The 13,301-nt window shown below is 37.3% G+C and overlaps 1 protein-coding gene across 2 annotated transcripts in view; it reads left to right on the top strand.

The window, feature by feature from the left end:
• The window catches only part of LOC123845529 (uncharacterized), a 49,556-nt gene that overhangs the window by 30,795 nt on the left and 5,460 nt on the right, over positions 1-13,301 (top strand). For both annotated transcript variants that reach the window (XM_064595085.1, XM_064595084.1), the window contains exon 8: positions 12,042-12,143. In XM_064595085.1, the coding sequence (XP_064451155.1) occupies positions 12,042-12,143 (102 nt within the window). The remainder of the gene's footprint in view (positions 1-12,041; positions 12,144-13,301) is intronic.

The raw sequence follows: 13,301 nt of genomic DNA, 5'->3' as shown, positions 1-13,301 counted from the left end.
TAGAAGGATCACCAAGGAAGGCCTCACTAAAAAGGTGACATGTGACTAAAGCCCTGAAGGGAAAAAGAGAGCAATCCCTATGATTAGGTTTGACTTTTGACCCTACCCAGCGTGGACCCCGTTGTCAGCCATCTTCAATGTCCTTACCAGGACCCTAGATTTGTTCATTCCATTGACTTTCCATTTGGCCAGTATGGTAATTCCCAATTTTGGGAATTTTCAACAGCTTCCCTTCCTGAGCTGATAAGTATCATAGTCAAACTATATTAAGTTTAGCTATAAATTAAAATTATCTAATACTCCTTTACTGCTGATGTTTGTTAAACTAGACAGATTAAAGAAAAGTAAGTGGAGAGAAAATGCAAAGGTAAGAAAATGGGCAGTTAGAGACCACTTGTTAAAGAAATTTGGCAAGAAATGGAAAGAGGATAAACATCCATAGGAAACTGCAGGATCTGTTTGCTCATTACTATGACCATACAACAAATGTGAGTGATACTCTGACTAACCATTCCAGAATTTAAGCAATAATATAATATCTGCTATTCTGTGCTTTAAAGTCCTTTGCAGATTGTCTGCAAATACGAGACTAAGCAACATTGCCATCTTATAAAAACCACCAACTGACTGTGACCTACTTCCCCAGAGCCTTGGCCCTTAAGATCCTAGGATAACGTATGTAAATTTAAGCCAGAGACTACTGGTTGCAAAAAACAAGAGATGTAAAGCTGTGCCCAGACTGAACCGATGCAAGAGGAAGTTACTTTTGGAAAGACTTTGTAAGTTCTAAATTTGAAATAAAGACCCAAAGTCCCTTCCTATTTGTAGTTCCATCCCTCTCCTTAACCCAGCACTATAACTGTTCACATCCATATAAGGAGAAAGCAGTGTGGATTAGAGAGAATTTTTTTGGAGAGAATTTGCTGCCACCTTTACCTTTTTCCTGAAAATTCTTTGATCTGATCATGATTTGTAAGACTCTTGAAATTCATGTACCAAATAGGGAAAGTAGACATTATTTACTTATATCCTTGCCTTTAGAGACTAACTAAATTCAGAGTCTGAAGGTAATTTCTTATGAAATTCCTATGAATAAATTCAGAGTCTGAAGATATTTCTTTTTTTTTTTTTTTAAGATTTTATTTATTTATCTGATAGAGAGACACTGAGAGAGGAAACACAAGCAGGGGGAGTTGGAGAGGCAGAAGCAGGCTTCCCGCTGAGCAGGGAGCCCAATGCAGGGCTCCATCTGAGCAGAAGGCAGATGCTTAACAACTGAGCCACCCAGGCGCCCCTGAAGATACTTCTTATGAATGAAGATGAAAGCAAAATCTGAAAGTTTTCTGCTTCCCTTTGAGCTAATTGCTAATTCTTTTTAAAAAATAGTCTCATTATGATTAGCCATTCGTAAAAAGAGGGTATCTCTCGTTCTACTTCTTTTCACTATCCAGAATTCAGCTGGCTCACAGAAAATTCTACCTACTACCCTCCCAAAGGATTGTATTTATTGAGAACTTTAGACTTGGAGAAAGTAAAAACTTTCTTCCAAAGCTTTAGTAAAGTTTTTGTAGCCAACTAGATTACAGCTAAATACCTCCCTGTTGTGGGTGTGAGTGCTCACTTGATGTTTTTCTCATTAGATTCACAAACACCTAATCATTGTCTACTCCACCCTTCAAAGCTTAAGCTTTGAATACTTCAGAAACTCTTCACAGGGCATCATGACTATGGGCTTATTATTTTTTCTTGCCTTTTCCATTTGGGTCTTTGCTTCAGTGTGAACCTGGCTTGGCCCTAAAGATTGTACATTCTATAAAGGGCAGCAAACTGTTTCTTAAAGAGCCAGATAGTAAGTACTGTAGGCTTGCAGGCCATGTCGTCTCTGTTATATATCTGCCACAGTAGCCTTAAAACAGCCATAGACAACATAAACAAATAGGCTGTGTTCCAGTAAAACCTGTTTATAAAAACAAATTGCTTAGCTTCCTAACCCCTGTTCTAAACTGTTCCCATTTGCTGTGGGTTAATTTTATTTCCTTCCCTTGGTGCTGGAATAAAATACATCTGCACTTTGTCTTGTTATAACATGAAGAATATCCTATACTGTCACTTTCTCCAGGTTACTCTCCTGGTATCTACCTGAGCCTTCTAGATGTCTTAAATACCTGGCTCACATTATCTTTTTTTTTTTTTTTTTTTTTTGAGTTGAGATTCGTAAAACATGAAGTTAACCAGTTTAAAGTGAATGATTGCATGGTATTTAGTACTTTTACAGTGTTGTGTGACCACCACCTTTATTGAATGAAAAACATCTTCATCACCCCAAAAGAAACCCCATATCCATAAAGTATCTGCTTGCCATTAACCCCTTTCCCCAACTCCTGACAGCTACTGATCTGTGTTCTGTCTCTATGGGTTTACCTATTGATAATTCCTGTAAATGGAGTCATACAATAGACTGGCTTCTTTCACTTAGCATCATGTTTTTAAGATTCATCTATGTATAGCATATATCGGTACTTCATTTCTTGTTATGGCTGAGTAATGTTCCATTGTATATGTACTACAATCTGTTTATTCATCTGTTGATGGACATTTGGGCTGTTTCCACCTTTTAAACCTCACTTTTTATTTGTTTTTTTGTGATAATTATTTTTTTGTTTAAATTCAATTAATTAACATATAATGTATTATTAGTTTTAGAGGTAGAGGTCAGTGATCCATCAGTCTTATATAATACCCAGTGCTCATTACATCACGTGCCCTCCTAAATGTCCATCACCCAGTTTACCCCATCTGTTTCTACCTTTTTGCTATTGTGAATAGTGCTACTATGAATATATGTGTATATATATTTATTTGAGTACCCGTCTTCAATTTTTGGATTAATGGGTATGAGAGACCAGTGATTCTCAAATATGGCTATTTGGGGGTTACTTGAGGGCTTGTTAGATGTAGACTTCTTTAGCTCATCTATATCTGGTGGTGAATCAGAATGTCTGAAGAAGGACCTAGGAATTTTTTATGTTTTTTGAATGCATTCAGAATGATTTCTGTTGCCAATAGATCACATTTGAGAATCACTATAATAACAAGCTTAGGTTTCAGAATTGAAATTAATAGGCCAAATTGCTGAGCTAAAACCAATATGATGAGATTTATGGAGAAAGAGGTATAATCCTACAATTGTTGATTTTTTTTAAATTGCACTGACAAGATGTGGAGGCCTTCGTAGTTCAGATGATAAAAGAGGAATTTTACTTGATGTAGTATGATGCAGCTGATTAAAAAGCCAATGTACTTTAAAGGTTGGCATTTAAAGTTTCAGATTGAGGTTAAAGGAGATAGTAGTTTTACTATACATATGGTTCTGCCACATTTCAAGTATTGAGTTCAGTTCTATAGATCACAATTTTAAATCACTGAGAAACCAAAAGTGAGTGATAACCGCGTCTCAGCTCTCCTATAACATAGCACTGGGCAGTTAAGTTCTTTCAGCGCTTTGGTTTTTGACCTCCACAAAGAGAGAGATTAGTAATAGATTTTTTCAGGTGCCCTTCGGCTCCCAAATGCAATGACCAAAATTTTCATTGACCCTGGTTATTGCTTTTATAGAAATGAATTCCCAGCGTACAAGAAGGGAGTGTGGGAAGTGTTAAATGGGACCTAAACACATCAGGTGTTTGTTTTTTGAAGGACACGGGTAGAGATGTAGCTCCAGAGCCTAAAATCAGAGCCAAAGGCAGCAAGACTTTAACAATTTATAAAATTCAGTATTTATATACATTTTTCCAACTTTATTGAGCAATACTTTTCAAATACTTGTATATATTTAAAGTGTACAGCATAGTGATTTGATGTATGTATATATTGTGGAATGATTACTAAGAACAAAACAACACATCCACCACCTCACTTAACTCTTTTTTTGTGGTAAGAAAGCTTAAGATCTACTCTCAGCATCTCTTAAGTTTACAATACCATATTGTTAACTATATTCATCATGCTTTACATTAAATCTTGGAACTTGTGCTTCTTATAACCGACAGTTTGTACCCTTTGAACTGCGTTTTCCCTATTTCCTCTGCCACTGTCCCCCCTGGCAACCACAATTCTATTCTTTGAAATGAGCTGGGGTTTTTTGTTTTTTGGGCTATTTTTATAGATTCCACAGAAAGTATTTGTCTTTCTCTGTTTGGCTTGTTTCAGTTGGCATAATGCCCTTCAGATTCATCCATGTTGTTGCAAATAGCAAGATTTCTTTCTTATGGCTAATATTCCTGTGTGTGTGTGTTTGCCAGCTTTTCTTTATATTCATACATTGAAAGACTTTTAGATTGTTTTCATATCTTGGCTATTGTGAATAATGCTGCAGTGAACATGGGGTGCAGAGATCTCTTCAAAATGATGATCTCAATTCCTTTGGGTAAATACCAAGGAGAAGGATTGCTGGATTAGATGGTAGTTCTATTTTTAATTATTCAACCACAACACTGTTTTCCGTAATGGTTGTACCAATTTACATTCCCACCATAGTGCACAAACAACTACATAGATGAGGTTTGCTGGGGTTCTGCTGCTCTCCTTTTCCCTCGTGGGGTGAAATCTTCCAAAGGGATCCCTCCTGGCACCGAGCTGCTCTGAAATGGGGGATGGGGTGATGCGGGTAAAATGCTTTCTAGGCTTTTCTATGTGGCCATCCTTGGTTTTCTGAGCTCCACAAGGTTTCTCCTGCTTCCTCAGTGTAGTCCAGAGCTTTCTCAGACCATTTTTATCAGTTTGTAGTCAGTTATTATTTTGTTGTTTTGGGGAGAGATGACCATTGGCACCTCCTAGCCCTCCATCTTGCTCACGTAACACCTCTATACAATATTAATTTTAAGGGATGAAAGACTGTTTCCAGCTTAGATGTTTATAATACAATTTCTATGTGTGCTATTATAAAGGGATTTTTATGTAAAGCTGGACATAGTAGTCACCATACTTAAATCCAGTATTTACTTTTGCCAAGTATTTCTTATTAAACTATTTATATTTAAGAATTTATAAGAGGGGTGCCTGGGTGGCTCAGTAGGTTAGGCATTGTACACTAAGAGTTTAATTGTGCTTCTGATTATTAAAAGATAAAAGTAGGGGCGCCTGGGTGGCTCAGTTAGCTAAGTGTCTGCCTTCAGCTCAGGTCATGATCCCAGGGTCCAGGGTTCGAGCCCCACATCAGGCCCCCCTGCTCAGTGGGGAGCTTGCTTCTCCCTCTGCCTCTCCCCCTGCTTGTGCTCTTTCTCTGTCAAATAAATAAATAAAATCTTTTTTAAAAATTTAAAAAAGATAAAAGTAAAACAAAAGGCTATTAAAAGAGAGGAAATTTTATTAGCCAATTCATAAAGTAGGAGAGTTCTTAGACTCAAGATTTCAGAGCAGGAAAAAAATGATAGCATCAGACCTTCTGTTTTCAGCCATGATAGAGTAACAGGAACCAGATTTACTCTCCCACCTAACTAACAGTTAAATAACTAAACAACTTAAAAAGCAGACAAAATATATGAAAAGACAATTTTTAAGAAGTTGGATATCAGGCATAAAGGACAGTTATCTCTGAGAAATGGCAAACCATGGACATAGATGACCTAGGATTGCTCCAGGTTACTGCCTTAGAGTTTCCAGGCCATGGCACAGGAAAGGGGGAGTCATGGCAGAGCCAGATGGATACCCTAACTTAAGGAGACAGAATGATCGGAGAGACCAACGCAGCTATGCTGGAGAGCAGAGAGCTGCACAGAGAGAGAATTCTCTAGATCAGCAGAGAGGTGCCTGCATGTAAGGAAACTACCTGAGGCCAGGGTAAGAACTATTGGAAGATTAGAGGGAATGGTTTTCACACAGAGCCAGGAGTAGTGCTTTTTCCCACCAGCCAGATTGGAAAACGGCCTAGTTGATAGAATACAGGTTACTAGTCAAAGGGTCTTGTCTCACTAATGGGGAATAATTAGCCCTAGACTGAACACTACTCTTAGTTTAATCATTCTTTTTTTTTTTTTAAAGATTTTATTTATTTATTTGAGACAGAGAATGAAAGAGAGAGAGCACATGAGAGGGGTGAGGGTCAGAGGGAGAAGCAGGCTCCCTGCTGAGCAGGGAGCCCGATGCGGGACTCGATCCCGGGACTCCAGGATCATGACCTGAGCCGAAGGCAGTCGCTTAACCAACTGAGCCACCCAGGCGCCCCGTCTAATAATTCTTAAAAGCAACATGTAAAAGGATCAAATTATTTCCAAGTAATTTATCTGCCTCCTAAAACAAAGCTCAAGAATATTTGTTATCAAGAGGCACCTGGGTGGCTCAGTCGTTAAGCGTCTGCCTTCGGCTCAGGTCATGATCTCAGGGTCCTGGGATTGAGCCCCACATGGGGTTCTCTGCTCAGCAGGGAGCCTGCTTCTCCCTCTCTCACTCCCCCTGCTTGTGTTCCCTCTCCCACTATGTCTCTCCCTGTCAAATAAATAAAATCTTTAAAAAAAAAAAAAAAGAATATTTGTATCAATGCCAAAATATACAGCACCATGAATTTGGGTTATTTTTCTCCTAATTTTTCTCAGTTCCTGTTGTGAAATGCGGGAGGTTGCAGAGTATAATGAAAAAAATATTAGATTGAAAGTCAGGAGAGCTGAGTTCTTGTCTAGTTCTGCCACTAACTTGTCAGGTGACCTTGGTCAAGTCTTCCTTTTTCCTGGCAGTTACTTCAGGGGTAAACTGAAGGATTTGGATCAAACTCTGAAGCTCCCTTAAATGCTTAAATTCTGTTGTCTTCAGGCCTTCTATATTTGCTTTTTTTTTTGTGGTGAGAATATCTAAGATCTACTCTCTTAGCAACTTTCAAGTAGTATATAATATAGGATTGTTAACTATAGTCATATTACTGTGCATTGGATCTCCAGAACTTCTTCATTTTATAAGTTTGTACCCTCTGACCCACATCTCCCCATCTACCCACTCCACTACCCAGCCAGCTGCTGGCAATGACCATTATAGTGTCTTTCTATGAATTAGGCTTTTTTAGATTCCACATATAAGTGAGATCATACACGTCTTTCTCTGACTTATTTCACTTAGTATAATGCCCTTAAGATCTGTTTTGCCACAAATGACAGGATCATGTTTAACTTTTTAAGAAACTGCTCAACTGTTTTCCCAAATAAGGATTCCTGTTACTCTACTTTCTTGCCAGTACTTACTGTCTATCTTTTTTATTTATTGTTTTAGTGGGTGTGAAATGGTATCCCACTGTGGTTTTAAGGTACATTTCCTTTTTTTTTTTTTTTAAGATTTTATTTATTTATTTGACAGAGAGAAAGAGAGAGCACAAGCAGGGAGAGTAGGAGAGGGAGAAGCAGTCCGCCGCTGAGTAGGCAGCCCGACACGGGACTCCGATCCCAGGACCTCAGGATCATGACCTGAGCCAAAGGCAGACACTTAACTCACTAAGCCACCCAGGTGCCCCTAATTTACATTTCCCAATGATTAATAGACATAATACATTTTGTGTTCCTAAATTAAGAGTGGCTTTCTGTTTGTTTTACCTCATTCAGATTGCTTTCTTATGATAGGGTTTATGATTATCAGCAGTAGAGTCTAATTGTCACTCTCATATATGACTTACTACCCCCTTCTCTTTTTAATAGTCTCTACCTCATTCTTAGAAAAAAAGTTTCCTTTTTTTTTAAACTTCCATCTTTACAGAATATGATTTCTCTAACTGTAGGATCTCATTGTCACCGTCCCTTTCCCCTCTCATATCTTAAACCTCCCTTGCCACTTTTCTCTTGCTTTCAAACATACTAGATTGAGTGCAGTCCCTATTAAAATTTCAATGGCATTTTTCACAGAAAGAAAAAATATAATCCTAAAACTTATATGGCACCATAAAAGACTTCAAATAGTCAAAGCAGTCCTGCGAAAGAAGAATAAAGTCAGAGTCACTGCATTTCCTGATTTCAAATTGTATTACAAAGCTACTGTAATTAAAGCAATATGGTGCTGGCATAAAGGCAAACATATAGACCAATGGAACAGAATAGAGAGCGCAGAAACTCCTGCATATACAGTGAACTAATTTTTTTTTTTTTAAAGATTTTATTTATTTATTTGACAGAGACACAGCGAGAGAGGGAACACAAGCAGGGGGAGTGGGAGAGGGAGAAGCAGGCTCCACACAGAGCAGGGAGCCCGATGTGGGACTCGATCCCAGGACCCTGGGATCACGACCTGAGCTGAAGGCAGTCGCTTAACCGACTGAGCCACCCAGGCGCCCCTACAGTGAACTAATTTTTGACAAGGGTGTCAAGAATACACAATGAGGAAAGGATAGTCTCTTTAATAAACAATGCTGGGAAAATGGGTATCCACATGCAAAAGAATGAAAGTAGACCCCTGTCTTACACCTCTCACAAAAATAAACTCAAAATAGATTGAAGACTTAAATATAAGTCACTAAATCATAAAATTCCTAGAAGAAAACATAGGGGAAAAGCTCCTTGACATTAGTCTTGGCAGTGATTTTTTTGATAAGGCACCAAGAGCTCAGGCAACAAAAGCAAAAATAAACAAGTGGGACTATATCAAACTAAAAAGCTTCTGCACAGTAAAGGAAATAATAAATTGAAAAGGCAATTTAAGAATAGGAGAAAATATTTGCAAACTCAGTAGCAAAAAAAAAAAATCTTTAATGGGCAAAGGACCTGAATAGACATTTCTCTAAAGAAGACACATAAATGGGCCATTAGGTATATGAAAAGATGCTTGATGTCAATAATTATCAGAGAAATGCAAATTAAACAATTAGATATTACCTCACATCTGTTAGGATGGCCATTATTAAAAAAAAAATAACTCAGGATATGGAGAAAAGGGAACCCTTGTACACTGTTGGTTAGAATGTAAATGGGCACAATCATTATGGAAAACAGTATGGAAGTTCCTCAAAAAATTAAGAATGGGGGTGCTTGGCTGCCTCAGTTGATAGAGCATGCAACTCTTGATCTCAGGAGTTATGAGTTTGAGCCCCACATCGGGCACACAGATTACTTTAAAAAATTTAAAATAGAACTACCCATATGACCCAGCAATCCCACCTCTGGGTATTGAAAATCAGGAATTGAAATCAGGATCTGGAAGAGGTACCTGCACTCCTATGTTCACTGAGGCATTATTCCCAATAGCTCAGATATGGAAACAACCTAAATGTCCATCAACAGATTAATAGACAAAGAAAATGCAGTACATAAACACAGTAGAATATTATTCAGCCTTAAAAAAAAATCTGCCATTCACGGTAACATAGATGGACCTGGAGCACATTATGTTAAGTGAAATAAGCCAGACACAAAGACAAATGCTGTTGGTCTCACTTAAATGTGTAATCTAAAATAGACTCATAGAAGCGGGGCGTAGAATGGTCATCAGGGACTGAGTGGGGGGCAGGGGAATAGGGAGTTGTCAGTCAAGGGGTACAAAGTTTCAGTTATGTAAGATGAGTAATTTCTAGAGATCTATCATATGGCATAGTGACTATAGATAACCATAACGTACTGTATACTTGAAGTTCTTAACACACGCGCGCACACACATTATGTGAAAGTGATGCATGTGTTAATTGGCTAAATTATAACAATTATTTCACAGTGTATATGTATATCAAATCATCACATTTTATACCTTAGGTATACAGAATTTTAAAAATACCTAGAAGTGTTCTATTGTTTTCTATATCTTGTACAAACTACCATTCTATTCTCTTGATCCATTATCCAATTTTTAAAAACACTTGTCTGGGATCACTGCCTCCATTTCTTTACCTTCTTATTCTCTGCTTAAATGTATCCAGTTTGTTTTTACTACTTAATTAAAATTTCCTTCTCAGAGATCAACAACAACCTAGCCACCTCCTACCAGCTTTTCTTTGCAACATCTGGCATCATTAACCACTCTCTACATATACTTTAAATGTTTTATTTTGGAAAAAATACTAAGTTTGCCTCTTAATATTCTCATAGCTCTATTCACCTTAGTTGTCTCCTCTTCTTCCTTCCTATCGTAGATGTTTGATAAGACTGTCTTTTGTCTTTGGCTTTTATTCCTGTACTCCATTTTCTTGTCATTTCAGCTCTTATTTTTACCATATGACCCCCAAATCTTTCTCACACCTGAACTTCATGCACAATCTCACCCTTATGTAGGGAACATTTTCTTTTCAAATCATAGGTGGTTGGGAAAGTTTATATAATAGCTTATAAAAAGAATGGCTTTTATATTTGTTTTTTAAAGATGACATCTGTTTTATAATGCACTAAAGCATTATCTTCTTTCAGAGTTTAAGAGGCTAAATAAAATTTAACCAAACACTGAATTTGGCCTGAGAGCTAGGGATTTCCTTCTTAGTATTTATTCAAGTACTCTGGGAGGAAAACTTACTGGTTATTCATTTCTTATTTCTTACAGGAGCTATTCAATTAAGTTTTCTCTCTCGTGCTTTTCTTCCATTTGAAATCTTTTCCTTGTGCTTTTTATAGGCTTTACCTGAGGAAATGTTATTCCCAATAGATCATGTATGTACCATAACAACGCTAGCATCCTTTTTACTAGAATTTAGAAAAATAATTTTTGAACTCAATATTAATATTCTCCTAAGGTAGTGATTGTCATTTATAGACACTAAGATATAACTCTTCTTGCTGTCTTCTCCGGCCTTTATCTCTGAGAAGATTGTCTTTATAGCATGTTCAGATGTCATTTTTCTACTTTCTGAAACTAAACAACATTGTAACAGTACAAAAATCTTAAGTGTCTTTTAGCATAAATTCAGTGAGGCATTCCTAAAGAATACCTCCCATTTAATTTTATCTTCTCCAATAAAGATACAGTATTCATTCAACATCTCTGATATACTGCTCAGGAATTCTGTTAAGCATTTCTATATGCCAGGCATAGTGCTAAACAGCTGTAGAGGCTGGGAAGAGCGGTGAGTAAAGCCCTCATATATAACAAAGGGTTAGGTGTTACGATACAGAACACACTACCCATCCTTTTCCATTCCACAAGTATTTATGGAGTACCTACCGTGTTCTGGCACTCTGCTTGGCTCTGAGAAGTCAACAGTGAATAAGACAGACTCTTTCCCTTTCCTCATGAAGCTGCTAAGTCTCTGTGCAGTCTCACAAGGCCATATGTGAGGGAATTTTGCACTGCTATTTTCTCTACTTGGAATGCTCTATCTTTGCATGCTGACTTTTTTGTTCAAATGTCACCACCTCAGAGAGTCAGCTTTTCCTCTCTTATTTAATATTGTCCCTCTCTCCCAGTCACTGTCTATTATACTACCTTGGAGTTCCTACAAAGCACTTATTACTATCAGAAATGATATCATTTATGTACTTGTTTATGGTCTACTTCTCCTTTGAGAGCAGGGACTTGCCTGATTTGATCATTACCATACCTCTAAGTGTTTGAACGGTGCCTGGCACATTTTGGGCACCTCACAAATATTTGCTGAATGGAAGAGTCAATGATTGGATGCATGGTACTGGAGAAAGGCATTAACAAATAAGGTAATTTCAGATAGTGAAAGTGTGGGTAATCAGAGGAGGTGTACGGAAGGGGAGAGTTAGGGAAGCCTGATGTCTAGTACTTTAGTACCCCTGACCTTATTCCCGCACCCCCTTTATCTCTCTCCCATTAACCCTTCCTCACAGTGCCTATGCCTGAAGCCCTTAATTTTTATGATCTCTTGGCCACAAGAGATACTGTTTACATCCTCAAAGTTGAAAATCCTAACATCCTAAAATTTTGCTTGACTGATGACCTCTAACCTCATCGTTCTTAAGCTTTATTCTTTTCACTAAGGCAAAATGGCAGAATATCCACAGATTTTTCCAAGATGCAAATGGTGTGCAGATACGCTTTTTTTCTTCCTTATTTTGTGCTTATGTGTCAAAAAGCATATGACCTTGTTTCTGATAGAATTTAAAATTTTTTTATTGATATTTTTCCTCTAGTAATCTTGGAATGGATGTCTGGGATTCTGATGAAGATGTAAATCCCCCATCTAATTCTTTGGAAGAATCTGGAGATTGGTCCCCAAATGAAGACTTCCATGGGTAAAAGCAACATGATTGTAGATGAATATTTTATGAAAGTTCAGATACATATTAATAGTGGTAGAGTAGGGGGAGAAATCCACAGGACTGGCAATCAGGAAGTCTGCATTCAAATCTTGATTCTGCCACTTATAAATTATAGGCAATATAGAGCCAGTGACATAACCTTTTCAGGCCAGTGTTGTTTAATTTGTAACATAAAACATTGGACAAGATCAGTTAGCTCTTCTTAAGTTGTATTCTAAGGAGATAGGTAACTAGTATTTTATGAGGTATTATTAGTTTTACAGGAATAAAAAGTGTTAAGTCAAATAAATTTTGGAAATGCAAGCTGATGTCACCATGAACACTAGCTTATTAAAAGCCCTTAGGGGCGCCTGGGTGGCTCAGTCATTAAGCGTCTGCCTTCGGCTCAGGTCATGATCCCAGGGTCCTGGGATTGAGCCCCACATCTGGCTCCCTGCTCTGCAGGAAGCCTGCTTCTCCCTATCCCACTCCCCCTGCTTGTGTTCCCTCTCTCACTTTCTCTCTGTCAAATAAATAAACAAAATCTTTAAAATAAAATAAAATAAAATAAAAGCCCTTAGAATTCCTGAAGTAAAGAGATTTATTAAATTTTGTTGAACCCAACATTTCCCTAACTTATTCAAGCACAAAACTGTTTTTCCCCCTGACAGAACAAGCATTAACATGATATGGGAAACTAATATTCTCCAAGCTATTTGGCAAATATTGAACTAGGTAATCTCTGTGATCCCTTCAAAGTTTAAAATGCTATGATTCTAAGTAATAATTTGTATTTATTCTACCAATATATCAGAAAGTAGATTAAGGTTATCAAATGGTACTAGAATTTCTTCTATGACTTACATATCTACATATATCTCTGTGTGTGTATATCTTTATAAACTGATAGAGAATTTAACAATTATCTTAAAATCTTTTTTTCTCTTTAAAAAAAATTAGACTTCTCTGCTGTTAGCATTTTTCTCTATAAACTAATCACAGGATACACAATACTATTTTAAATCAAGAGGAATAATTGGTACTTGTATTTTTAACCTGAAATATTATGTAGCAATAAATTGAAATGATCTACTGTGAACTGATTTAATACAAGCTAGACTAGACAGTATTCTTCTGTTCTCCTACTTTTCC

The sequence above is a fragment of the Mirounga angustirostris genome, unplaced genomic scaffold (assembly GCF_029215605.1).
Source record: "Mirounga angustirostris isolate CCGP_5_RB_7025 unplaced genomic scaffold, mMirAng1.0.hap1 SCAF_6, whole genome shotgun sequence".
Lineage (NCBI taxonomy): Eukaryota > Metazoa > Chordata > Mammalia > Carnivora > Phocidae > Mirounga > Mirounga angustirostris.
The sequence above is the reverse complement of the archived record's forward strand: the minus strand, read 5'-3'. Positions and strand labels throughout refer to the sequence as shown.